This window comes from Muntiacus reevesi, chromosome 21 (assembly GCF_963930625.1).
Source record: "Muntiacus reevesi chromosome 21, mMunRee1.1, whole genome shotgun sequence".
Classification (NCBI taxonomy): Eukaryota; Metazoa; Chordata; class Mammalia; order Artiodactyla; family Cervidae; genus Muntiacus; species Muntiacus reevesi.
In genome coordinates this window covers 13,269,399-13,296,946 of record NC_089269.1, presented here as the reverse complement: position 1 = coordinate 13,296,946, position 27,548 = coordinate 13,269,399, and the positions used below count along the sequence as shown (strand labels likewise).

The window sequence follows — 27,548 nt, the reverse complement described above, 5'->3', positions numbered from 1 at the left end:
TATCATAGTAAGAGTAAATAAAAAATATTCAGGTTAGTATATGCTTTTATTTCAATTGCCCTCAGCATACTCACTTTTAAAAATAAATGATGTCCTTTTTCCATTTACTACATTGCATTTCAGATGCCATCTATTAAGGATATGGAAACTAAAAATGCAACAGAGCTGAGAGAGTTCATTCTTACAGGACTTAGACATCAACCAGAGTGGCAAATTCCCCTATTTCTGCTGTTCTTTATGATATATCTCATCACCATCATGGGAAACACTGGTCTGACTGCACTCATCTACAATGACCCTCAGCTTCATATCCCGATGTATTTTTTTCTTGGGAACTTGGCCTTTGTGGATACTTGGTTATCATCCACAGTTACCCCCAAGATGCTAGTCAACTTCCTAGGCAAGAGTAAGATGATATCTCTCTCTGAATGCATGGTACAATTCTTTTCCTTTGCAATCAGTGTAACCACAGAATGTTTTTTGCTGGCAACAATGGCATATGATCGCTATGTAGCCATTTGCAAACCATTACTTTATCCAGTGATTATGACCAACAGACTATGCATGCAGCTGCTAGTCTCATCATTTGTAGGTGGCCTTCTTCATGCCTTAATTCATACAGGTTTTTTATTCAGATTAACCTTCTGTAACTCTAACATAATACTTCATTTTTACTGTGATGTCATGCCACTGATTAAAATTTCTTGTACTGATTCTTCTATTAATGTTCTGATGTTATCTATTTTCTCTGGCTCAATACAGGTGTTCACCATTCTGATAATTATTGTCTCATACACACTTGTTCTCTTTACAATATTAAAAAGGAAATCTTTGCAAGGCATAAGGAAGGCCTTCTCCACCTGTGGGGCCCACCTCCTGTCTGTCTCTTTATACTATGGGCCTCTTCTCTTCATGTATGTGCGACCTGGAACCACACGAGCAAATGATCAAGATATGATGGACTCTTTATTTTACACTGTCATAATTCCTTTCTTAAATCCAATTATTTACAGCCTGAGAAATAAGAAAGTTATAGATTCCCTGACAAAAATGTTAAAGAGAGATAGTTGCATCTCATAGTATTATCGGTACTCTTTTCATTTAAATATTAACAATATTATATAGTTTAGATGTTGCTATGTGATAGTGTTCAGTTTTTTTTGGATGTATAATTGTTCTATTACTTAAGACTTAAGACATTAGTAACTAATAAGTCCCATAAAATAGATTCATGTTCTTATTCAAAAACATATAAAAATTTTAATCCTCTTTATAGAATACTAAAATAAAGCAAAAAACCCCAAGTATTTTCCATGCCTGTATGTTCTTCAATGTGGTTTTAAAATGCATTAAATATTAAAACAGAGCCGTTCCTCTGAAGGAGACTTGTTTATGATGTCTTTGACACTTACAAGTCAATCACATTTAACTTCAAAGTGGAGGCGTGTTGGTATTTGAATGAAGAGAGGCAAGCCCTAGGAATTCTGCTGGCCATCAAAAGGTCTTACATTCCACTTTATTTGGTGCATGGTAAATTTCACTTCTCATGGGAATCAACTCTCATATCACAGAAAGAAATGGGAAAGCAATGAGAAAAAAAAAAAATAACAGGGGATCTAAGATAATGAAGACAAAGAGCTACACTATGAGAGATGCTTTTACCTTCCTGGGCTCCAAGAGAGACAAAAGGCAAGTTATCGCTCACTATCTATGATGATTTCTAAAGTCCTTTCTGGCTGTGTATGTATTTGTAGGTCAATCTGGAAAACTTTTCTAAGAAGGTTAATAGATAAACTGAAAGTTTAGGATGGGTACGAATGAAGAAGCAGGGTAGGAAAATAATGGTCAATATTCCTAGAATTCTTTTTTCAAAGTGAAACTAATTAGAAAAAGAAATAGTCATATGTAAAGGTTATTGGAATGTGTGGATGACAATGAGAAGCTTTGCATACTAACATGCATACTAACAAAGTTCAAATAATGTCAAGATATGATACCATACTGCCCAGTGAGAGGCTAGGAAAGACACGAACAAGGGTTTGGATGTGTGTGCTCCAGATGTTCATTTTCACTCCATACTCTAAGACTAATGAGTGATTCACCGTCAGGTCCACCCCTTGTCTTCCTCTCACTATTGATTCTAGGTACATTCTTGCTGATACCACTGTGGCCCTCACCTTCATAACCACCTACCTCTAAAACTCTAATTACTTATTGCCTCCAATCTGCTGATTCTCTCTTATGTCCCAAACATATCTGCCAGATTTTTCTTTGTAAAAAGAACTGAGAATAAATCATATAACTATTCAAAGATTTTTAATGGACTCTCATTATTGCTGAGTTTTCCAAATTTGCTGACATACTGAGTGTAGCACTTTAACATCATATTAGGTTGTCATTAAGGGAATCAATGGTGCTATCAGGGGAATTTTATTTTATTATTCTTTCCTCTTCTGGCAAATGCACATAGTTAAAATGTATATAAGCAGCATTTTCCTGAGCCTGGAAAATTAAGCTTTCAAAGTTAATCCGTGGGAAGAACTATCACCCCTGTTACTGTCATTCTGGGGCTCTTGTATTATTTTTTGCTTCTGAAAGCCAAACTCTCAATCTCAACAATTTCTTAACAGCTATAGGTAAGAGAGGATGACTCAATAATATTCACTTTTAATAGAAATTTAAAATACTTTTAAATTTATAATAATTTTGATTTGATTTACAAGATACCTGAACAGGCATTTGAAAATTGAAAGTAAATAGTGAATAATCTGTTTATTTTACTATTGTGAGTAAATATGAATAAGCAGAATAGCTCTAAGGCTACATTTTACCATTTAATCATACTTAATTATCTGCTTAACATAATCACAAGACTCCACAGGATAAGAGTTGGTAAACTAGAACGTTAAATTAAAAGTTGATTTAAATATTTAGATCACAATGCTTCCTGTGTAAGTAATCTTTCTGATAATTGTGTTCAAAATATTTATTCCATTTAATTAACCACACTGGTGGATGAAATTTTAAGTTATATCACCTAAATAGTAACCCTTCTATCCTTTCATCCACTCCTTAATTATTTCTTTGAGTATATCTGTGTACATATATATGCAAAAGTGCTGGAAATGGCCCTCAATCATTTTGACCTTTATTATTTCATAAGTATCCATACACTGAATTGACAATTTTTCATTATTTACTGATTTGGGATTGAATGGAAGGAAAGTGTGTTTCAAATAAATACACAGTTAACAGCTGCAGTTACTGGCACTGGTTATTTATATGACCTTTATTCAGTTCCAGTCTTTGGCTCAATTTTATTCTGCTAATAAAAACTGTGGATAAACAAATGCTGTGACGGAAAACCAGAAGGATTTCTAGAGAAAGTCAGCTCTAATCTCAGTAAAAGCAAAGGTAAAGGATCTTTCAAACATGAAGTTTGATGCAGTGTTAGTTTATTTATAGACAATATACATTTCTGAAGTAAATTTATTTAAATTAAACACTGTCATACACAAATTCCATAGGAATAAAAAGTTGGATATTTGAAGGAAAGAAAAAGGAAAGCTTCCCAGTGTTGAAAAATTTCAAGGAAAACCAGGGTTAATATAAACATAAGGCCCCCAAACCATTGAGACTTTCCCCTTATTTCATCTTCAGCCTTTCTCTGATACTTCCTCTCCCTCTTCATTTCCTTCTCTTTTCTACACTTATCCATCTACATTCCTTACGCTCTTCCTGCTTTTTGTGGTTTCATGTTTTCTTCCTGCTTTTTGTGGTTTCATGTTTTCTCCCCACCCACCTACACGCCTCATTCTACTTCCCTACCCACTCTCATCTCTATGCCTGCCTCTATCTCTTTTGAAAACTCTCGTGACATTTTTCTACAAGGAAAAAAAAAAAAATCTCATCTGTTCTTCACATCTCAGATACTCCATTTCATTCTCCTCACTGCTGCGCCATTTGCTTCCATTCACTTTCCAGTGTTCTTTGATTCAGTTCTATGACAAAATGGAAATGGCTCTCACTAGAGCCACTAAAAACCTCTTGATTTCCACACTCAATTATCTCTGTTCACTCCTTATCTTAACAAGAGCAGTGATTTCACTTTTGGCACTCTACATTCCTTTGTGCTTTTAAAGTATTTTCCTCTCTCTAAGTTCCCTACACTCAGCTTTCCAACTCCTTCCCTCTTTTCTGATCAGTCTGCTCAGTAGCCTTTTCTGGTCTTTCCTTTTCTCTTTTTTGGGTGAGCCAGTACTCTTGGTTCCAAGAGGAAAACAGTTAACTGAATGAAAACTGAGTCCAACAAAGAAATGCTAGGAAAGTTGGAGAAACCCACTGGAGAAATGTTCTAGCTCTAGCTCAATAGCCCTGTTATCACTGTTGCTGACCTTAAAAACCACAATTCACACTGAAAATGCCATTGTGATTGGCACAGGATTCATTTTCTGGGGACATGATACTGTCGCCTTCTTTGAGTTGGCAACCAAAATTCTCTTCTGCACACATCAAATCTTTGTCATTCTCTCTATATATTCCAAACTCAGTGTATGTGCAGTAGCGTTTCTAGCAGTAGATCAAGCCCCCTTACATTAGGTTCAAGGAAAAGTCAGTTTCTAGAAGTTTGGTTTCTAGACTTATTAGGTAGAAATTAGGATCAGGTGCTATGTATCTAAAATTATGTATATACACATACACACACACACACACACACACACACACACACACATATCCACTTTTAAATCTCTTTAAATTTCCTCAAATTTATTTTCATGCTTTATTTCCCTTTACCTTGTATACATTTTTCAATGGATAGATCATACTATATTTTAGCCACTTCTATGACTCCCAAGTCATTACTTTTTATTTTTATTAAACTTTTGTAGAATTATATACCTGGGTGTTCAGAGGATGCTCCTTGCAAAAACTGGCCGTTTCATCTGAGCTTTCAACATCAGTTTTTGAAAACCGTTGGTGAGTTAGGATTTTTTGAGCTGAAGCCACCCATTCTCCTTGCTAGTCCCTGCATTATACCTTTCTCTACTCCAAACTCAGACTTTTGGTTTGTTTGACCTCACAGTACATCGGAGACACAAACTTGCATTCAGCAACACAAATGAGTCTTCATTTTGATATATTTTGACCTCTCACTTTGTCTTCTTTGTCACTCCTAATGTCATATCACACATGAATTAAGAACTTCACACACATTTAAATCACCTGGGGAATATTTCTACAATACATATTATCAGACTCCATTCAAGATCTACTGATCTGATGTCTACAGTAATACTTCAGAATCTATAATTTGCACAAAATTTCCCTCAGACAATTCTGATGTCTAATCTAGTTTGGGAGTCACTGGACAACAGTCACAACTTCCTGATTAGTATTTATGACACAAGTTTTTCTCCTTGCAGTCTATTTTCTGCAATCAAATATTTAATTTCAAAACTAACTGATGTTGCCACTTCCTGTTTTATGTTTTCATTTCTTGCTTATTTCTTGAAGAATATAGCTCAAGATCACTCACATGGCATTCAATTCATTTTAAAAACTGGGTCCTTCTAATATCTGTATTTAGATGCTGCATCCATGTCCTACACATAGAATTTCTTGACCTCATTCTATAGTATCCCCTAATTTTGCTCATCTCCAAAAGTCTTTCTTCTCTTCTAAATCTGCTCATTTCTGTACAAATTTTTAAATGTTGTAATTGAACTGTTTTAACATAACTTATACAAGTAATTGTATGTACTATAGTAAGATTAATAAAGAGCATTTAGATAATATATGGTTTTATTTCAATTACCTTCAACAAATATTAGTTTTAAAATTCTTGATAACTTTTTTTCCCCATTTACTGCACTTGTTTCAGACAGAGGCTATCTATCAAGGATATGGAAACAAAAAATGCAACAGAGCTGACGGAGTTCATTCTCACAGGTCTTACACATCAACCAGAGTGGCGAATCCCCCTGTTCCTTCTGTTCTTGATGATATATCTCATCACCATCATGGGGAACCTTGGTCTGATTGCTCTCATCTGCAATGACCCTCACCTTCACATCCCCATGTACTTATTCCTTGGGAGTTTAGCATTTGTGGATGCCTGGGTATCATCTACAGTGACCCCCAAAATGCTAGCCAATTTCCTAGGCAAGAGTAAGATGATATCTCTCTCTGAATGCATGGTACAATTCTTTTCCTTTGTAATCAGTGTAACCACAGAATGTTTTCTGCTGTCAACAATGGCATATGATCGCTATGTAGCTATTTGCAAACCATTACTTTATTCAGTGATTATGACCAATAGGCTATGCATGCAACTAGTTGTCTTATCATTTTTAGGTGGCCTTATACATTCCATAATTCATACAGGTTTGTTATTCAGAGTAACATTTTGTAACTCTAATATAATACATCACTTTTATTGTGACATTATGCCACTGATTAAAATTTCTTGTACTGATCCCTCTATTAATGTTCTGATGGTATTTATTTTCTCTGGTTCAATTCAGGTGTTTACCATTCTCATTGTTCTTATCTCTTATATACTTATTCTCTTTACAATATTAAAAAAGAAGTCTATACAAGGAATAAGGAAAGCCTTCTCTACCTGTGGAGCCCACCTTCTGTCTGTCTCTTTATACTATGGGCCTCTTCTCTTCATGTATGTGCACCCTGGATCTGAACAAGCAGATGATCAAGATATGACAGACTCTCTATTTTACACTGTCATAATTCCTTTCTTAAATCCACTTATCTACAGCCTGAGAAATAAGAAAGTCATAGATTCACTGACAAAAGTGTTAAAGAGATATTCTTAGATCTCATAGTAACATCTATTTTCAATAAAGCATTAATTAAATTGTATAGTTTTGATCTTGCTATGTAATGATTAGTATTCAAATTTTTTTGTACTTATAATGTCCTATAATTTTGGGACTTATGTTAGTATGTAATAAATTCCCTAAATACTTCGTACTTCTTAATACAAAATTTTTATTAAACTGTTTATAGAATACCAAAATAAAGCAAAAAACAAACGCAAACAATCATTTTATATGCTTTTATTTTCTAGAACGTGACTAAAAATGCATAAAGTACTAAAATAGTGAAGTTACTCTAAGGGGGAATTGTTTATGGTATCTTTGATTCTTATAAACCATAGACCTAGAGACAGAGACTCTTAATACTTTTAACTCCACAGTGGAGGCAAGTTGGAATTTGATTGAACAGAGGCAAATCCCAGGAATTTCATCTGCTGTCAAAGGTCCCATATTCCACTTTATTTAGGCTATGGTAACTTTCATCATGAGAAATGCTGGGCTGGAGGAAGCACAAGCTGGAATCAAGATTGCTGGGAGAAATATCAATAACCTCAGATATGCAGATGACACCACCCTTATGGCAGAAAGTGAAGAGGAACTAAAAAGCCTCTTGATGAAAGTGAAAAAGAGAGTGAAAAAGTTGGCTTAAAGCTCAACATTTAGAAAACTAAGATCATGGCATCTGGTTCCATCACTTCACAGCAAATAGATGGGGAAACAGTGACCGACTTTATTTTGGGGGGCTCAAAAATCACTGCAGATGGTGACTGCAGCCATTAAATTAAAAGATGCTTACTCCTTGAAAGAAAAGCTATGACCAACCTAGGCAGCATATTAAAAAGCAGAGACATTACTTTGCCAACAAAGGTCTGTTTAGTCAAGACTATGGTTTTTCCAGTGTCATGTATGGATGTGAGAGTTGGACTATAAAGAAAGCTGAGCACTGAAGAATTGATACTTTTGAACTGTGGTGTTGGAGAAGATTCTTGAGAGTCCCTTGGACTGTAAGGAGATCCAACCCATCCATCCTAAAGGAGATCAGTCCAGGGTGTTCATTGGAAGGACAGATGCTGAAGCTGAAACTCCAATACTTTGGCCACCTGATGTGAAGAGCTGACTCATTGGAAAAGACCCTGATGCTGGGAAAGATTGAGGGCAAGAGGAGAAGGGGACGACAGAGGATGTGATGTTTGGTTGGCATCACCTACTCAATGGACATGGGTTTCGGTGGACTCCGTGCTACGGTTCATGGGGTCGCAAGGAGTTGGACATGAATGAGCAACTGAACTGAACTGAACTTCTTTGGTAATCACCTGTCATATCACACAAAGAAAGGAAAAGCAAGGAGGAAAAAAATGGCATGGAAGTAAGACAGTGAAAACAGAACTACACTGCAAGAGATGATCTTAGCTTAGAGTGATGCTTAGGAAAAGGCAAAGAGGCATGTTTTCTTTCATTGTCTATGACTTCTACAGTCCTTTTTGTGTCTGTATTTTATTGATCAATTTGAAAAGCTTCACTAAGAAAGCTAGCAGATTATATTGAAGATTTATGCTGTATAGCCTAAAAGAAGAAGAATGAAGGGGTAGGCTAGAAAAAATGGATTAATATTCTTTGAATTTTTAGAAAGTAAACCTAGTGAGAAACTAGAAACATGTAAAGGATATCAGCTTATCAGGATGTGTGGTGGACAATGAGGAGATCTAAATGCATCTCATCAAAGTTCAAATGTTAAGATATGCTATTTTGATGCCTGTGGGGTGGCTGTGAAAGAAATGAAAATGAACAAGAGTTTGCATGTTTGTGCCCCAAAGTCCTTAAATATTCATTTTCATCACACTCCATGCTCTAAGAATAAAGAGTGATTCACCTTCAGGTCCACCCCTTCTTTCCCTCTCATCACTCATACTAGGCACATTCTTACTGATACCACTGTGACACTCACTTTCATAACCACTTACCTCTGTGATTTACAAAATTCTAGTTACTTATCCACTTCATTCTGCCCATTCTCTCATTTTCCAAACATATCTGCCAGATATTTCTTTGTAAAAAGAACTCAGATTAAATCATATTACTCTTCAAGGATCTATAATGAATTGCCATTAGCCCGTTTTTTGTGTGGTGTTTGTGTGTGTATACACACAACACACAAACTTTAGCATATATCTATTTATGCATGTGGATGTTCAGACTATATGGTGTTTCTATATATATGTACATCTATATATATATTTATATATTTTTCTTTCTCTATCTTCCTTGCTCTGCATTTGTTCACTGTGGTATAAGTTGAGGTCCTTTCAATTATACTATGGTTGAACTCCAAGTCCTTTCTTTCACAATTCTCCTGTGAACTCTCTTTTATATCAACAATAAGTCACTGAAAGACTCTGGATACACTTCCCTTCTCAGTTATGTCCTTTTGCTCTTACTGGTCTCCCCACAGAGAATCCACCTCCCCAGCCCGCAACCGATCCTTCATAATTTCCATGGTGTCTTTCTTCAAGGTCTATCTTGTATCTTAGAGTGTAGATGATCTACTTTCAGATTGCCCTAAAGAGGATGGCAATGCACACTCATTTAAAACTCTTTTATTTACTCTTCTTAGACCACCCTTGGACTTGGATATTACTTATTTTGGGCCTAAAAACTCTTTTAGATTACAACTTAGAAGTCTTAACACTTTGTATTTTTTGCAGTGAATGGCAGAATAGCTTGCACATATGAATTTGTAAACAAGTATTTGTGAAATATTTATGAAACTAAAAAAAAATCACAGTACCAACACATAGAATGCAGTAAGAGTGCATCACTCTTTTTGAATCTTGTACAAAGCACAAGAAGATTCCTTGGGTTGAGACGGTTACTGCATGCAGCTTGCCTTCTGCTATCATATCTCCCTTCAGTTTTTCAAAATAAAGCAAAAACTCATTAAAAGAACAGTGCATTTTTATATTAGTATAGAATAATTTTCCAGAATAACAGAATGAAAAATATATATTCAGATGACCATTATATCTAGTACTGTGGGCAAGACTCCCTTAGAAGAAATGGAGTGGCTCTCATGGTCAACAAAAGAGTTTGAAACGCAGAAGTTGGGTGAAATCTCAAAAAGAGCAGGATGATCTCAGTTCATTGCCAAGGCAAAGCATTCAACATCAGAATCATCCAAGTCTATGTCCCAGCAACTAATGCTGAAGAAGCTGATGTCAAATGGTTCTATGAAGACCTACAAGACTTTCTAGAACTAACAGCAAAAAAAGATGTTCTTTTCAGCATAAGGGATTGAAATGCAAAAGCAAAAAGTCAAGAGATACCCGGAATAGCAGGCAAGTTTGGCCTGGGAGTACAAAGTTGTTGTTCAGTTACTCAGTCGTGTCTGACTCTTTGCAATTCCATGGACTGCAGCACACCAGGTTCCCCTGTCCTTTACTATCTCCTGCCATTTGCTCAAACTCATGTCCATTGAGTTGATGATGCCATCCAACCGTCTCATCCTCTGTCATCCCCTTTTCTTCAGACCCTCAATCTTTCCCAGCATCAGGGTCTTTTCCAATGAACTGGCTCTTCACATCAGGTGGCCAAAGTATTGGAGCTTTAGCTTCAGCCTCAGTCCTTCCAATGAATATTCAGACTTGATTTCCTTTAGGATTGACTGGCCTGATCTCCTTGCAGTCCAAGGGACTCTGAAAAGTCTTCTCCAGCACCACAACTCGAAAGCATCACTTCTTCAGTGCTCAGTTTTCTTTATGGTCCAACTCTCACATTTGTACATGACTACTGGAAAAACCATAGCTTTGACTATATAGACCTTTGTCAGCAAAGTGATGACTCTGCCTTTTAATATGCTATCTAGTTTTGTCATAGCTTTTTTTCCAAGGAGAAAGTGCCTTTAAATTTCATGATTGCATTCATGGTTCACAGTGATTTTGGAGCCCTAGAAAAGAAATCTGCCACTGTTTCCATTTTCCCCTCATTTATTTGCCAAGAAGTGATGGGACTATGACCTTAGTTTTTTGAATGCTGAGTTTTAAGCCAAGAGTTTTAATTACTTGAGTTGTTTTAATTACTTCAGGAACAATTTAAAAATACAGATTATTAGACTTTATTATTAACCCACTAAATCAATATGTACATTAAACCTCATGATCTATATTTTGCACAAAATGTTCCTTAGCCAATTTTAATGTGTAATTTGGTTTGGAAACCACTGAACAATGTAACAGCGTCCTGGCTAATATTCTTGACTATAATTTCCACTCCCTACAGTTTATTTTCTATACTACCTCATACAAATTTTAAAAAACATCTTACAGTGCCACTTGTATCTCTTATTTTCAGTGTATACTTACTAGCTGATGAGTAATGTTCAAGATACTTTGCAAATCATTCAATTTATTTCATTATCTAAGTCTTTCGAACTTCCTTTCCCTAGACCCTATATCCATGCCCTAGACACAATTCCCTATCACACTCCACCCTACTTCCACAAATTTCACACATGTTTAGAATGTCTTCCATATTTCTAAATCTGTTCATTGCTTCACATTTTTTGAATTTAAGTAAGAATTTATTTCCATTTACCCAAGAAAATCCATGTTAAATAGTAATAAATATTTATTCCAATGATTTCAGGAAATATCCAGTGATGACATGGAAGAGCAACAACATTGCTGACAGAGTTTGTTCTCACAGGACTTAAGTATCAACCACAGTGGCAAACCCTCTTGTTCTTGGTGCTATGCCTCATCACCATTGAGGGAAACCTTGGTCTGACTGCTCTCAGCTGCAATGACCCTCACCTTCACATTCCCATATACTTATTCTTTGGAAAATTGGCCTTTATGGATGCCTTGATATCCTCCACAGTGACTCCCAAGATGCTGGTCAACTTCTGTGCAAGAGCAAAATGACCTCTCTCACTGAATGCAAAATACATTTTTTCCCCCTTTGCAGTCAGTGTAACCACAGAATGTTTTCTGCTGGCAACAATGGCATATGATCACTATATGGTCATTTGCAAACCATTAATTTAGCCAATGATCATGACCAATAGACTATGCATCTGGCTGTTAGTTTTGTCATTTTTACGTGGCCTTTTCCATGCTATAATTCATAATGTTTTTTTAGTTCAAATTAACTTTTTGCAATTCCAACATATTACATCAATTTCACTGTGATATAATACTATTGTTTAAGATTTCCTGCACTGACCCTTCCATTAAATTTCTGGTGATATTTATTTTCTCTGGGTCTATACAGGTGTTAACTATTCTGATTGTTCTTGCCTCTTATACACTTGTTCTCTTTACAGTTTTGAAAAAGAAGTCTTTACAATGCATAAGGAGGGCCTTCTCCATCTGTGCAGCCCACCTGCTATCTGCCTCTTTATACTATGGGGCTCTTCTATTCATGTATGTGCACCCTGGATCTGCACAAGCAGATGACGAGGATATGATGGACTCTCTGTTTTACATTGTCATAATCCCTTTGTTAAATCCAGTTATCTACAGTCTAAGAAATAAGAGAGTTGCAGACTCACTGGCAAAAATAGCAAAATGCTTAGAATGTATACTAGTATCAGTCCTCCTTCACTAATACAGTCATATAATAACACAGATCAGATGGTGCCATATGACAGTTCAGTTCAGTCACTCAGTCACGTCCGACTCTTTTTTTTTTTTTTTTTTTACGTCTGACTCTTTGCAACTTCATGAACCGCAGCATGCCAGGCCTCCCTGTCCATCACCAACTCCTGGAGTCCACCCAAATCCACGTCCATTGAGTCGGTGATGCCATCCAGCCATCACATCCTCTGTCATCCCCTTGTCCTCCTGCCTTCAATCTTTCCCAGCATCAGGGTCTTTTCCAATGAGTCAGCTCTTCACATCAGGTGGCCAAAGTATTGGAGTTTCAGCTTCAACATCAGTCCTTCCAATGAACACCCAGGACTGATCTCCTTTAGGATGGATTGGTTGGACCTCCTTGCAGTCCAAGGGACTCTCAAGAATCTTCTCCAACACCACAGTTTAAAAGCATCAATTCTTCAGCGCTCAGCTTTCTTCACAGTTCAACTCTCACATTCATACATGACCACTGGAAAAACCATAGCCTTGACTCGATTGACCTTTGTTGGCAAAGTAATGTCTCTGCTTTTTAATATGCTAATCTATAAGAATTTTGAGTCACTATGTTGTATACCTGAAACTCATATGTGAAAGAGAAAGTCACTCAGACTTGTCCAACTCTTTGCGACCCCATGATTATATAATCCACGGAATTCTCCAGGCCAGAATATTGGAATGGGTAGCCATTCCCTTCTCCAAGGGATCTTCCAACTCAGGGATTAGAACTAACATATTATATATCATCATGTGTGTGAGTGCCAGGTTTCTTCAGTCATGTCTCATTCTTTGAGACCCTACGAACTGTAGCCCTCTAGGCTCCTCTATCCATGGGATTCTCTAGGCAAGAATACTGGAATCAGTTGCCATTTCCTCTCCCAGGGAGTTTCCTGAACCAGGAATTGAACCTGTGTCTCTTATGTCTCCTGCATTGGCAGGTGGGTTCTTTACCACTAGCACCACCTGGGAAGCCCATATCATGATAAATCTGGCCACTTCTCCTTCCAGGAAACCAAGCAGGTAGACTGCTCAAAGTTTTGCCCAATGGGAGGATATTCCATCACTACTGTCCTACAGGTATGTCACAGAGAGAGTCAGTAGTGATGCAGTTGTCCACCCTCAGATGGTGTCTTCATGTGGCACAGAATCATTGTTAAATCAGCTCCAGGTAATCTCTTCCTCTTTCCATGGATTATAGAGACCAACCCACAAGGCCATAGTGCAGGCTGGACTAGAGAAGTCATTGCAGCAGGTATGGGGATCATGTTTTTTCAAGAAAGATACTGGTGTCCTGAGGGCTTGCTCAGGCGGTACATTTCTCTTCCATTTGACAAAATTATGGCAGTGTACTGCCAATTTTATGGCTTGGTGGGTTATATAACACCAAGTTTATGAAAATCTGCTCTGGTCTCATGGAAAACTGGCATTTTAACCAGCATTTTAAATGTTTAAGCATTCAGCCTCTAAAAATGCCTAGACCCAGGCCAACAGCTATTTGTCACAAGGAGAGTAGTTATTTGCAGTGGATGCAGGCCTTTGCTCCAGAATCAAGGTTCTGCTCTACTTTTTGTGTGTGCTAGTGTGTGCTAGTCACTCAGTCATGTCCAGTTTTTTGCAATCCCATGGACTATAGATTGCCAGGTTCCTCTGTCCATGGAATTCTCCAGGCAAGAATACTGGAGTGGGGAGTCATTCCCTTCTCCAGGGGATCTTCCAGACCCAGGGATCGAACGTGGTTCTCCTACACTGCAGGCAGATTCTTTACCATCTGAGCTACCAGGGATGCCCAAAAGGCCTGCCAAAGACTCCCAACTGCATCCTTATCTGCCACTGCCACTCCAAGCACCACAGTTTCTGTGAGATCATGTGGTTCAATTGGCTGAGCAGTTTACACAGCAGCCTGGACCTTTTGTAAACGTTCTCGCATTCTGAGCCACACTCAAAGCTAGCAGCTCTGGCTGGAATGGACTGGAATAACACACCCAAATGACGATGGTGTTGTTTCTAAAATCCACAGGGTCCCACTAGGTGTTGTGTCCTTTTTTTTTTTTTTTTGTAGGAGGTGCCAGATGCAACAACTTATCCTTCACCTATTAAAATGACTAAAATTGGAAAGACTACTCATATTAAGAGCAGCAATGCAGACCTTTGTACTCATTCATGGACAAAAAGATGAGTTAAAAGATAATTATACAAAACTGATGGAGAAGTAGATGGGAACCCAGTCCAGTATTCTTGCCTGGAAAATCCCAAGGGCAGAGGAGCCTGGCGGACTACAGTTCACGGGGCCGCCAAGAGTCAGATATGACTGTGACTGCACACACACACAGCTGAAGGGGCAGTAAATTGTTGCGTTTGAGTTACGCTGAAGCTACTAATGAACAGTATACTGCTTACTCCATCCTTCGCTGTTTTCATACTGACTTCTATTTGGTCTACGATGTTTTGTTTTTTTTTTCCCATGCCTTTTTCTGCTTTCACTAGCATACTTTTGAGAACACAGGATAACTGATTAGTGAGTCTACCAAAGTCTACGCCCTTTGTTTTTTTTTTTCCTAGCTACTAAGTTGGTCCCAAGTGGAGGTTAAACATTTTTTCTATTTTTCAGATATCAAAACTAAATATTATCATTTTCATATTACACTACTTTGACATAAATAATGTCACTATATTTATAAATAAATGTTCAACAGCAATGTCTGTTAATAATTAAAGGCAAGTCTGAATATGTAACCCTCATGTTCAAAATCCCTCAATAGTTTCCCTTTCGATTGAGATAAAGAACAAAGTCCCCGACCCAGACTCCAGATCTTCCATGATCCCACCTGTGCTGGCCTTCCAAAAAAGCTCCTCTTTGCTCTCTATGAATGTCAACCCCATTTGCATTTTTTTTCTTTCTATAATGGTCTAGCTCCCTAAAAAGTTAGACCTGCAAATGAAGGAAGACCTTGAAGAGTGCAAACGTTCAGAGGTATAACCTTGTTAGAAATGAAGACACTCAGGACCAGTTCTAACCTATTGAATCAGAATGTGCATTTTAAGAAACTCACCAGGAGATTCACAGGACCTGAAGTCCGAGGAGTACTGATCTAGGCTACTTCCCATGCATTCTTTCTTTTCATTTTTGTTTTGCGCCTCTCCCTGACCCATGCCTAGGAAGATTTCTCATCAAATTTCATTGTAAAGTGGAAAGTTAGAAATAGGCATGGAATATGAGTTATAGTCTTCATGAAGAGGACAATTTACTTGGGGTTGGCTCATAATGGGAATTTAAAACTTTGGCTTCATGAAAACCAAGTGTGACTAGTTAAATCAGACCATACTGACAAAAGCACACACAGTATCAAAATTCACAGATAAACTGGAGTTTCTATAAACATGCTAGAAATGTCATCTGTGATATAAGTAGTGCAATTCCAATTTTTAAAAAATCTGGAACTGTCAAAACTGATTTGATTTTTATTTCAGAGTCTGTAATGCCCTGCAGATTGCCTGGATTCTTCATAAATGTCCATGTCAATAACACCCAGTGGAAATGCTTAGGACTGTTGTAAAGAGAATCCTTGGGTGCTATCAGGGGAATATGGGTTTTTCACTTCCTCCTCTGGCAAAAGCACAGAGTTATGTAATTGGTTGATGTTGTTCAAAACAAATTCATATAAACAACATTTTCCTGAACTTGGAACCAGTGTGCAAACTGATGCTGCCTATGTAGAATCACTGCAGTGTTTCTCTACTATTTTCTACTTCAGAAAGCAAAAAACTGAAAGGATCTCCACAGTTTCTTAAGAGATATTGGTAAGAGTGAATGATTTCTATAATTCTCATTATTTTTTATACAAAGTTAAAATACTACTAAACTTATAACAACTTTGATTTCATTCATAAGCCAATTGAAGCCAATGCATAGCCAACTGAAAATGAAAAGTGAACAGTGAATAATCTGTAACTTTTATTATTGTGAGTAAAATCTGGATGAGCAAAATAGCTCTAAGACTACATTGTATTCCTTAATGATATACAATTATTTACTTAGAATAATTACAATGACTCTGTAGGATAAGTTTTGGTGAAGTAGAATGTCAAAAAAATTGAAAGTGAGTTTGGGGATTTAAGTCATAATGTTTCCTGTATAAGAAATCCTTCTGATAATTGTATTCAAAACACTCATTTCATTTTGTTGCTATTGTTGTTCAGTCACTGAGTCATGTCCAACTCTTTGCGATGCCAGGGACTGCAGCACTCCAGGCTGCCCTGTCTTCCACTATCTTCTGGCGTTTGCTCAAATTCAAGTCCATTAAGTCGGTGATGCTACCTAATCATCTCATCTTTTGCCACCCCTTTGTCTTTTTGCCCTCAATCTTTCCCAGCATCAGGGTCTTTTCCAATGAGTTCGCTCTTCGCATCAGGTGGCCAAAGTATTGGAGTTTCAGCTTCAGCATCAGCCCTTCCAATGAGGATTCATTTAATTAACCACATTAACAAATTAAATTTTAAGTTAATTTGCTTAAACCATAACCTCTCTTTCCTTTCACCAACTTCTGACAATAATTTCATTGAAAAAAGTATATATATCTGGAAAAATTCAGAAGATGTTTCCCAGCGCTCTTTTCAGCCTTATGACTCAATAATCACCCACACATTGAATTGAAAATTTGATTTTCATTAGTTATTGGGACTGCATGGAACAAAACCCATTCCAAATATACATTTAACAAATTCAAATTTTTGGAGCGGTTATTTACGTTGCCTGTATTAAGTTCCAGTACTTGCCTCAATTTTTTCTGCTATCAAACTGGTAGAAAAACAGAATCTGTCAGGTAAACCCATCAGGATTTCTAGGGAAAGTCAGCTGTAATCATAATAATAACAAAGATACTGTGCAGTGGTAGAATATTTACCAACAATGCAAATTTATAAAGTAAAATTAAAATGAAAGTCTCTGTTCCATATACAACTTCCATAGGAAATAAACAGGGTTTTGAATAAAAGAAAAAGGATATATAGTAGTGGTAGCTTTTAACAAAAATCAAATTTAAGACAAATATTTGAGCCATACCTCTAGCCTCTCCTTATTTCATCTAAGCTTTTCTCTGATACCTCCTCATTCCCTCTTCAATGCCTTGTCTGTCCTACACTTATCCATCTATATCCCTTCTCCTCTTCCTGCTTCTTATTTCCTTTTCATCTCCCCCTCCAAATTTCCCATTCTATCCCTTTATCCTCTTTCTTCTCAATGCCTGCCTCTCTTTCTTTTGAAAATTTAATGACATGGTTTCTCAAGACAAAAAATAATCTGCATCTGTCTCCACATCTCAGATACTCTCCCTCATTCCTCACTGCTCTGCCACTTGCTTCCCACTCATTACTCATTATTATCTGACATCTGTTCTGTCACAAATGGAAACTCATCTCACTAAAGCCATTACAAATCTCTTAAATCCAACTCAGTGATTTCAGTTTACTTTTTTTTTACCAAATAAACTGTACTTTCCTTTGTCTTTCTTGGGCTTTCCACTCCTTAGGGTCATAAAACTACCGTTCTAATTCCCTCCTGCTTCTCTAGTCACTGTTCAGTAGCCTTTTCTGGTCTTTTCTTTTCCCTCCTTGTGTGAGCCAGTGTTCCTGGTTGCAACGTGAAATGAGTTAATTCAATGGAAATTGGCTCTAACAAGAAAATGCTAGGGAAGTTACATAAATCCACTGGACAAATGGGCAGGAACACACACAAAAAAGCAGTTGAACAGTTAACCGCCAAAATCATACTGCAGCTCTAGCTCAGGGAGACCTGTTGCCATTTGCTGAATTTGAATGCTAAATTCACAATGAAAATGCCATTGTTGTGGGTGCAGGATGCATTTTGCGTCATGATATTGCAACTTCGTTGACTTGAAAAATCTCTTTTCTCAACATTTGACCTCTTTCTCCCTTCTTCATATCCAAATTCAGTGTAGATGAGTTTGAGTGGCTAATGGTAGATCTGGTTCCCTCACTCTAGGTTCAGGGGGTAGAGAAGGTCAGTTTTTAGAATTTTGACTTCTAGAGTGAATGCTAATTTTTGTCTAATACCAAGAGTCATATGGCAGAAAAGAGAATCAAACATTATTAACTAATACATGATGAGTATCTATTTTAATGTAACACCTCCACATGTATTTTCTTTTACCTTATCCACACTGTCCGCTGTCTTCTGGATAGGCCATACATACTATGCTTTCAGCCACCTCAATGTCTCCTAAGTCATTATTTCTTTTACGCTCTTATAGATTATTATTGCTAAATATATGTCACTTTGATATTCAGAAGAAGTTTCTTGCAAAAACTGGCCTCTGCATCTGAATTTTCCTTAATTTTCCATGATCACCTAGTAAGACACCAAGTGACTTCCATCTTTACTAACCCACTCGTCCAGCTTCCCTGATAGCTTAGTTGGTAAAGAATCTGCCTGCAATGCAGGAGACCCTGGTTTGATTCCTGGGTCAGGAAGATCCGCTGGAGAAGGGATAGGCTACCCACTCCAGTATTCTTGGGCTTCCCTTGTGGCTTAGCTTGTAAAGAATCTGCTGCAATGCAGGTGACCCTGGTTCAATTCCTGGATCGGGAAGATCCCCCTGGAGAAGGGAAAGGCTACCCACTCCAGTATTCTGGCCTGGAGAACTCCATGGACCGTATAGTCCATGGGGTGGCAAAGAGTTGGACACGACTGAGCAACTTTCACTAACACACTCTTCATATCTCATGTGTCACCAAGTCCCAGTAACTCTACATTGTGATTTATTTTGATCTGTTTCTTTGCGGTCTCAAAACTCCCAATGTCATATCACATATGAACTAAAAACTTCAGATACATTTACATCACTTGGGGAGCATTTATAAAGTGCATACTATTAGATGCCATTTATGACGTACATGGCAGTGAATTCATCTGTTAAACCAGGCCCTTGTAATATTTTTACTTCTGATGCTGCATCTATAACTAAAACATGGGATTTCTCTACCTTAGTAGTTTTCCCATAAATTTGCCCATGTTCAGAATATCTTTCCTCTATTCTACATCTGTTCATCCCCACATACATTTTGAGATACAATATGCGGTTGGTCAAAAAGTTTGTTTGGGTTTTTCCATAAGACCATACAGAAAAACTGAACAAAATTTTTAGCCAACATAATAGTTGGTTTTTTCCAGCACAATAATTTCCCAAAAATACTTTTCATTTATTTCAGTAAGAGTAAATAAAACAAAGAGCACTCTAGTGTATGCTTTTATTTCTATTATCTTCCTGAAATTTTCTTTTTAAATGACTGATGACTGTCCTTTTTCCATCTACTGCACTGTATTTCAGAGACCATCTATTAAGGATATGGAAACAAAAAATGCAACAGAGTTGACAGAGTTTGTTCTCACAGGACTTACATATGAACCAGTATGGCAAGTCCCCCTGTTCCTGCTGTTCTTGATGATATACCTCCTCACTATCATGGGAAACCTTGGTCTGATTGCTCTCATCTGGAATGACCCTCACCTTCAAACCCCCATGTACTTATTCCTTGGGAATTTGGCCTTAGTGGATATCTGGCTATCCTCCACAGTGACTCCCAAGATGCTGGTCAACATTATCACCCAGAATAAGAGGATATCTCTCTCTGAATGCCTGGTGCAATTTTTTTCATTTGCAGTCAGTGCAACTACGGAATGTTTTCTGCTGGCAATGATGTCGTATGATCGTTATCTAGCCATATGCAACCCACTACTTTATTCAGCGGTTATGACTCATAGACTATGCATGGGAATGTTAGTCTCATCATTTGTTGGTGGTCTTTTTCATGCCTTAATTCATACAGGTTTTTTATTCAGATTAACCTTCTGTAATGACAACATAATACACCACTTTTATTGTGACATCATGCCGTTGTTTAAAATTTCTTGCACTGACCCTTCTATTAATGTTCTGATGATATTTATTTTCTCTGGCTCAATACAGGTGTTCACCATTCTTATTGTCCTTATCTCTTATACGCTAGTTCTCTTCACAATTTTGAAAAAGAAGTCTGCACAAGGCATAAGGAAGGCCTTCTCCACCTGTGGGGCCCACCTCCTCTCTGTCTCTTTATACTATGGCCCTCTTCTTTTTATGTACGTGCGTCCCGGATCCACGCAAGCAGGTGATCAGGATATGATGGACTCTCTGTTTTACACTGTCATAATTCCTTTCCTAAATCCAATTATCTACAGCCTGAGAAATAAAAAAGTCATAAATTCACTGCTAAAAATATTAAAAAGAAACAGTAAGATTTAATACTAATATGTGTTCTTGTATATGAAAGCAACATACAATTATGTAGATTAAATGTTTAATTGTGTTTAATGTTCAAAGTTTTTTGCATCCATAACTGTTCTATTATTTTAATGACATAAGATTTTAGTACCTAATAAATGATTTTAAATATTTGTATATATTATTTAAACACACAGGAAATTTTAATCAAGTATTCATATCATACTAAAATAAGCAGAAATGAAAATATTTTACATGCCTGTATATTCTTCATTGTGGTTTTATAAGTCCATTTACTAAACATATATTATGCACTAAAATTGTGCTGTACCTCTGAAAAGAACTCAAATATGAGGCCTTTGATCGTAATCAGCCATATAGCCTGGAGACTCATATTACATATAACTCCACATAGTAAACATGTTGTGTTTGAGAGGCAGATCAGAGGCAGATCCTAGGAATGCTGCTGACCATCAAAAGGTCTTCTATTCCACTTTATTTAGGACATGGTGAGCTCACTTCTTGTGTATTCAACTCTCATTTGACACAGAAGAATAAACACAATAGGAAAGCAATGAAGAAAGCATGGGAAAGGACTCAAAGATTTTGACCTGACCTTCACCGTTGAAGGATTCTCTTAACTCAGCCAGCTTCTATGAGGACCAGAAAGGAGTGAGTTGCCTCTCACTGCCCATAATGCTTTCTAAGGCCCCTTCCATCTATGCTTGTTGTTGGGTAGTCTGAAAAGCTTCACTGTGTCAGAAAGCTAACAGTTTAGCTTGAGGGCCTAATTTGAAATGGGCGTGGGGAAGAAACAAGTGGCAGAATAGGAAGGAAATGTTCTCAATCTTTGAAATCTGCCAATTGGCACAGTGGTAAAGAATCTGCCTGCCAATGCAGGAGGCACAGGACATGCGGGTTCGATCCCTGGGCCGGGAGATCCCCTAGAGGAGGAAATGGCAACTCCCTCCAGTATCCCTACCTGGAAAATTCCATGAACAGAGGAGCCAGGTGGAACAGTCCACAGGGTCGCAAAGAATCAGAAAAAATGAGCACATGAGCACACAAGTGCAAACTACCGTAGAGACTGAATGTCAGTTTCCCCCAAATTCGTATGTTGAAGCACCAACCCCTTAATATGGTGGTATTAGAGCAGACTCTTTGGCAGGTAATTAGTCTTAGATGAGGTCATGAGATCATGAGGCTCAGATCATAAACTCCTTGTTTCAAAATTCAGACTTAAATTGAAGAAAGTAGGGGAAACCACTAAACCAATCAGGTATGACGTAAATCAAATCCCTTATGATTATAGAGTGGAAGTGAGAAACAGATTCAAGGGGTTAGATTTGATAGACAGAGTGTGTGAAAAAATATGGACGAAGGTTCATTACATCGTACAGGAAGCAGTGATCAAGACCATCCCCAAGAAAAAGAAATGCAAAAAGGCAAAATGGTTGTTTGAGGAGGCCTTACAAATAGCTGAGAAAAGAAGAGAAGTGAAAGGCAAAGGAGAAAAGGAAAGATATACCCATTTGATTGCAGAGTTCCAAAGAAAAGCAAGGAGAGATAAGAAAGCCTTCCTCAGTGATCAATGGAAAGAAATAGAGGAAAACACCAGAATGGGAAAGACCACAGATCTCTTCAAGAAAATTAGAAACACCAAGGGAATATTTCATGCAAAGATGGGCTCAATAAAGGACAGAAATGATATGGGCCTAACAGAAGCAGAAGATATTAAGAAGAGGTAGCAAGAATACACAGAAGAACTATACAAAAAAGATCTTCACGACCCAGACTATGAACAAAGCTAGTGGAGGCGATGGAATTCCAGTTAAGCTACTTCAAATAGTAAACAATGATGCTGTTAAAATGTTGCACTCAATATGCCAGTAAATTTGGAAAACTCAGCAGTGGCCACAGGACTGGAAAAGGTTACATTTCATTCCAATCCCAAAGATGGGCAATGCCAAAAACTGTTCAGACTACCGTACAATTACACTCATCTCACATGCTAGGAAAGTAATGCTCAAAATTCTCCAAGCTGGGCTTCAACAGTACATGAACCATGAACTTCCAGATGTTCAAGCTGGATTTAGAAAAGGCAGAGGAATCAGAGATCAAATTACCAACATCTTTTGGATCACAGAAAAAGTAAGCGAATTCCAGAAAAACATCTACTTCTGCTTCATTGACTATGCTGAAGCCTTTGACTATATATGGATTACAACAAACTGTGGAAAATTCTCAAAGAGATGGGAATACCAGACCACCCTACCTGCCTCCTGAGAAAGCTGCATGCAGGTCAAGAAGCAACAGTTAGAACTGGACATGGAACAACAGGCTGGTTCCAGGAGTAAGTCAAGGCTGTATATTGTCACCCTGCTTATTTAGCCTATATGCAGAGTACATCATGAGAAACGCTGGACTGGAGGAAGCACAAGCTGGAATCAAGATTGCTGGAAGAAATATCTATAACCTTAGATATGCAGATGACACCACCCTTATGGCAGAAAACGAAGGAGAACTAAAGAGCTTCTTGATGAAAGTGAAAGAGAAGATTGAAAAAGCTGACTTAAAACTCAACATTCAGAAAACTAAGATTATGGCATCTGGTTCCATCACTTCATGGCAAATAGATGGGGAGACAGTGGAAACAGTGACAGACTTTATTTTGGGGGGGCTTCAAAATCACTGCAGATAGTGAGTGCAACCACGAAATTAAAAGATCCTTGCTCCATGGAAGAAAAACTATGACAAATCTAGACAACATATTGAAAAGCAGAGATATTACTTTGCCAACAAAGGTCCATCTAGTGAAACTATGGTTTTCCATTAGTCATGTATGAATGTGACAGTTGCACTATAAAGAAAGCTGAACATCAAAGAACGGATGCTTTTGAACTGTGATGTTGGAGAAGACTCTTGAGAGTCCCTTGGACTGCAAGGAGATCCAACCTGTCAATCCTAAAGCAAATCAGTCTTGAATATTCATTGGAAGGACTGATGCTGAACCTGAACTCCAATACTTTGGCCACCTAATCCGAAGAACTGATTCATTGGAAAAGACCTGATGCTGGGAAAGATTGAAGGCAGGAGGAGAAGGGGATGACAGATAATGACATGGTTTGATGGCATCACCGACTTGATGGACATGAGTTTGAGCAAGCTCTGGGATTTAGTTCTGGACAGGGAGCCTGGTGCACTGCAATTCATGGGGTTGCAAAGAGTCGAACAGGACTGAGCGACTGAACTGACTGACTGAGGTCAAAAGGGTAAGGCTTTTCATGATAGGATTAGTCCCCTTATAAGAAGAGAGAGAGACAAGCGAGCTAGCTTTCTCTGCAGGGGTACTCAGCTAGGAAAGGCCATATGAGAAGGCAGCTGTTTGCCAGCCAGAAAGCAAGTTCTCACCAGTACAGTGTTTGTTGGACCCTTGGACTCAGACTTCCCAACCTCCAGAATGAAAAAAATTAACATCTGTGTTATAAGGCCAAAAATCTATGATATTTGATTATAGCAGTGTGACTTAAAAAAAAACCCACTATTTTGAAACAATCAGTGGAAAAACATTTTACAATATTAAGATATTTAGAGAACAAAAAGAATTTCTACAGATCCACTAGTTTCCACTTAAGTAGCACTATAAAAATAGTCTGAACGCTTCACCCTAGTGTATCATTTGTATTCCAGACCTACTCTTCCTTACTCTCCTTGTGGAGTAGTCCTGTTTCCTCTTGGTAGTTGCCATCTATCACCTCAATCAGCACTGTAACTCCTTCGCTTGTTTGATAACACAGAGGAATGCAGATTCAAAGGTAGTGATTGGTAGTTTACTTTTAGGTCAATGTGTCTGGGTAGAAAGAATCCTCCATTTGGAAGTGAGAGTGCAACGCCAGAAGGGCAGAAAAACATAGGAACAAGAAATAAATATTTTGCAGTGGTCACTAGGGACAGTAGTCACTGCTGCCACTCCCATTCTGCCCCTTGATTCCTAGACCCATGGAACAGTATCATACACTGGTGTTTGGTTCAGAAATTTCAGCCTTCTGAAGATACTTGTCCTAACTTTGTGAGATATTGCCAGATAGTTCTGCTATAACTGAAGCTTTACAATGGTCATTTACCATTCTATCAAACCATATGCTTCATGGTGCACAGGGAAGGCCAATGAATTCCACAAGCATGGGCACACTGCCACACTTATTTTGCTCTGAAGTGAGTTCCTTGACCATAATCAGTACTGTTAAGAACATTATGACATTGGAATAGGAATTCTGTTAGAATAGGCTGATAATTTTGGCAGAAGCATTGACTACAGGAAAGTCACATATCTAGACACATCTGTGTCTAGAGTAAGTATCTATTCCAGTAGAACAGATCCCTTTCATTTCCATTTCCTTTTCCACTTCCACTTCCAATGTAATCATGCTGCCACCAAATACACAACTGATCACTCTAGTGAATGATGGTGCCACATGAAGGATGTAATATTGGTCTCAGCTGCGGCCGCGCACCCAGCAGAGGACAGAGTCAAGCTTAGGGACTTAGGGAGGGAAAGTCAATAGCGTTGAGCCAATCGATAATCTCAATCCATGCCCCCAAGGCCACTTTGTCTAGGAGCCCATTAAATGATGGGGCTTCCCTGGCGCCTCAGCGGTAAAGAATCTGCCTGAAAGTCAGGAGCCGCAGGAGACGTGGGTTCAATCCCTGGATAAGGAAGATCCTCTGGAGGAGGGTGTGGCAATCCACCCCAGTATTCTTGCCTGGAGAATTAAGGATAGCTTCTAAGATTCCCCTACAAGGCCTTCTACAACTAACACCAAAAAAACATGTCTTTTTCATTATAGGGGACTGGAATGTAAAAGTAGGAAGTCAAGAGATACCTGGAGTAACAGGCAAGTTTGGCCTTGGAGTACAAAATGAAGCAGGGCAAAGGCTAACACAGTTTTCTCAAGAGAATGAGCTGATCATAGCAAACACCCTCTTCCAACATCACAAGATGACTCTACACATGGACATCACCAGATGCTTAATCCTGAAGTGAGATTGATTATATTCTTTGCAGCCGAAAATGGAGACGGTCTATACAGTCAGCAAAAACAACACTGGGAGCTGACTGTGGCTCAGAACATGAACTCCTTAATGCAAAATTTAGACTTAAATTGAAGAAAGTAGGGAAAACCACTAGACCAATCAGGTATGGCCTAAATCAAACCCCATATGATTATATAGCCAAGTGACGAATAGATTCAAGGGAATAGATCTAATAGAGTGCCTGAAGAACTATGGACAGAAGTTTATGACATTGTACAGGAGACAGTGATCAAGACCATCCCCAAGAAAAAGAAATGCAAATAGGCAAAATGGTTGTCTGAGGAGGCCTTACAAGTAGCTGAGAAAAGAAGAGAAGTGAAAGGCAAAGAAAAGGAAAGCTATACCTATTTGAATGTAGAGTTCCAAAGAACAGCAAAGAGAGATAAGAAAGCCTTCCTAAGTGAACAATGCAAAGAAATAGAGAAAGGCAATAGAATGGGAAAGACTAGAAATCTCTTCAAGAAGATTAGAGATACCAAGGGAACATTTCATGCAAACATGAGCATAATAAAGGACAGAAACAGTATGGACCTAACAGAAGCAGAGGATATTAAGAAGAGATGGCAAGAATACACAGAAGAACTATATAAAAAAGATCTTCATGACACAGATAACCATGATGGTGTGATCACTCTCCTACAGTCAGACATCTTGGAATGTGAAGTCAAGTGGGCCTTAGGAAGCATCACTAAAAACAAAGCTAGTGGAGGTGATGGAATTCCAGTTGAGCTATTTCAAATCCTAAAAGATGGTGCTGTTAAAGAGCTACACTCACTATGCCAGCAAATTTAGAAAACTCAGCAGTGGTCACAGGACTGGAAAAGGTCAGTTTTCATCCTAATCTCAAAGAAGGGCAGTGCCAAAGAATGTCCAAACTACCACACAACTGTATTCATTTCACATGCTAGCAAAGTAATGCCCCAAATTCTCCAAGCTGACAACTTCCAGATGTTAAAGCTGGATTAGGAAAAAGCAGAGGCACCAGAGATAAAATTGCTAGCATCTGTTGGATCATAGAAAACATAAGAGAATTCCAGAAAAAACACCTACTTCTGCTTCATGGACTATGCTGAAGTCTCTGGCTGTGTGAATCACAACAAACTGGAAAATTCATAAAGAGATGGGGATACCAGACCACCTTACCCACCTCCTGTGAAACCGGCATGCAGGTCAAGAAGCAACAGTTAGAACTGGACATGGAACAATGAACTGGTTCCAAATTGGGGAAGGAATATATAAAGGCTGTATATTGTCACCCTGTTTATTTAACTTATATGCAGATTACATCACGTGGAAATGTCAGGGTGGATGAAGCACAAGTTGGAATCAAGATTGCCAGGAGAAATAGCAATAACCTCAGATATGCAGATGACAACACCCTTATGGCAAAGAGGGAAGAAGAACTAAAAAGCCCCTTGATGAAGGTGAAAGAAGAGTGTGAAAAAGCTGGCTTAAAACTCAACATTGAAAAAACTAGGATCATGGCATCCAATCCCATCACTTTGTGGTGAATAGACGAGGAAACAATGGAAACAGTGACAGACTTTAGTTTCTTGGGATCCAAAGTCACTGCAGATGGTGACTGCAGTCATGAAATTAAAAGACACTTGTTCCTTGGAAGAAAAGATAAACCTAGACAGCATATTAAAAAGCAGAGACATTACTTTGCCAACAAAGGTTCGTCTAAGCAAGGCTATGATTTTTCCAGTAGTCAT

At 38.1% G+C, this 27,548-nt stretch overlaps 3 protein-coding genes and 1 pseudogene across 3 annotated transcripts; all 4 read left to right on the top strand.

Annotated features, from left to right (window-relative positions):
- Positions 1-141: 141 nt before the first annotated feature.
- Positions 142-1,080, top strand: LOC136152526 (olfactory receptor 5H2-like). Its single transcript, XM_065913841.1, has one exon. It carries the CDS (start codon positions 142-144, stop codon positions 1,078-1,080), a length of 939 nt encoding a protein of 312 aa, XP_065769913.1.
- A 4,814-nt stretch (positions 1,081-5,894) lies between these two features.
- Positions 5,895-6,833, top strand: LOC136152411 (olfactory receptor 5H8-like). Its single transcript, XM_065913699.1, has one exon. The coding sequence runs from the start codon at positions 5,904-5,906 to the stop codon at positions 6,831-6,833; it is 930 nt and encodes a 309-aa protein (XP_065769771.1). The 5' UTR covers positions 5,895-5,903.
- A 2,799-nt stretch (positions 6,834-9,632) lies between these two features.
- On the top strand, positions 9,633-12,437 carry LOC136152525 (olfactory receptor 5H8-like; annotated as a pseudogene).
- Positions 12,438-16,172: 3,735 nt separating this feature from the next.
- LOC136152401 (olfactory receptor 5H8-like) lies at positions 16,173-20,768 on the top strand. The gene is made up of 2 exons (XM_065913691.1): positions 16,173-16,261; positions 19,807-20,768. The coding sequence occupies exon 2, from the start codon at positions 19,825-19,827 to the stop codon at positions 20,758-20,760; it is 936 nt and encodes a 311-aa protein (XP_065769763.1). The 5' UTR covers positions 16,173-16,261; positions 19,807-19,824; the 3' UTR covers positions 20,761-20,768.
- Positions 20,769-27,548: the final 6,780 nt, after the last annotated feature.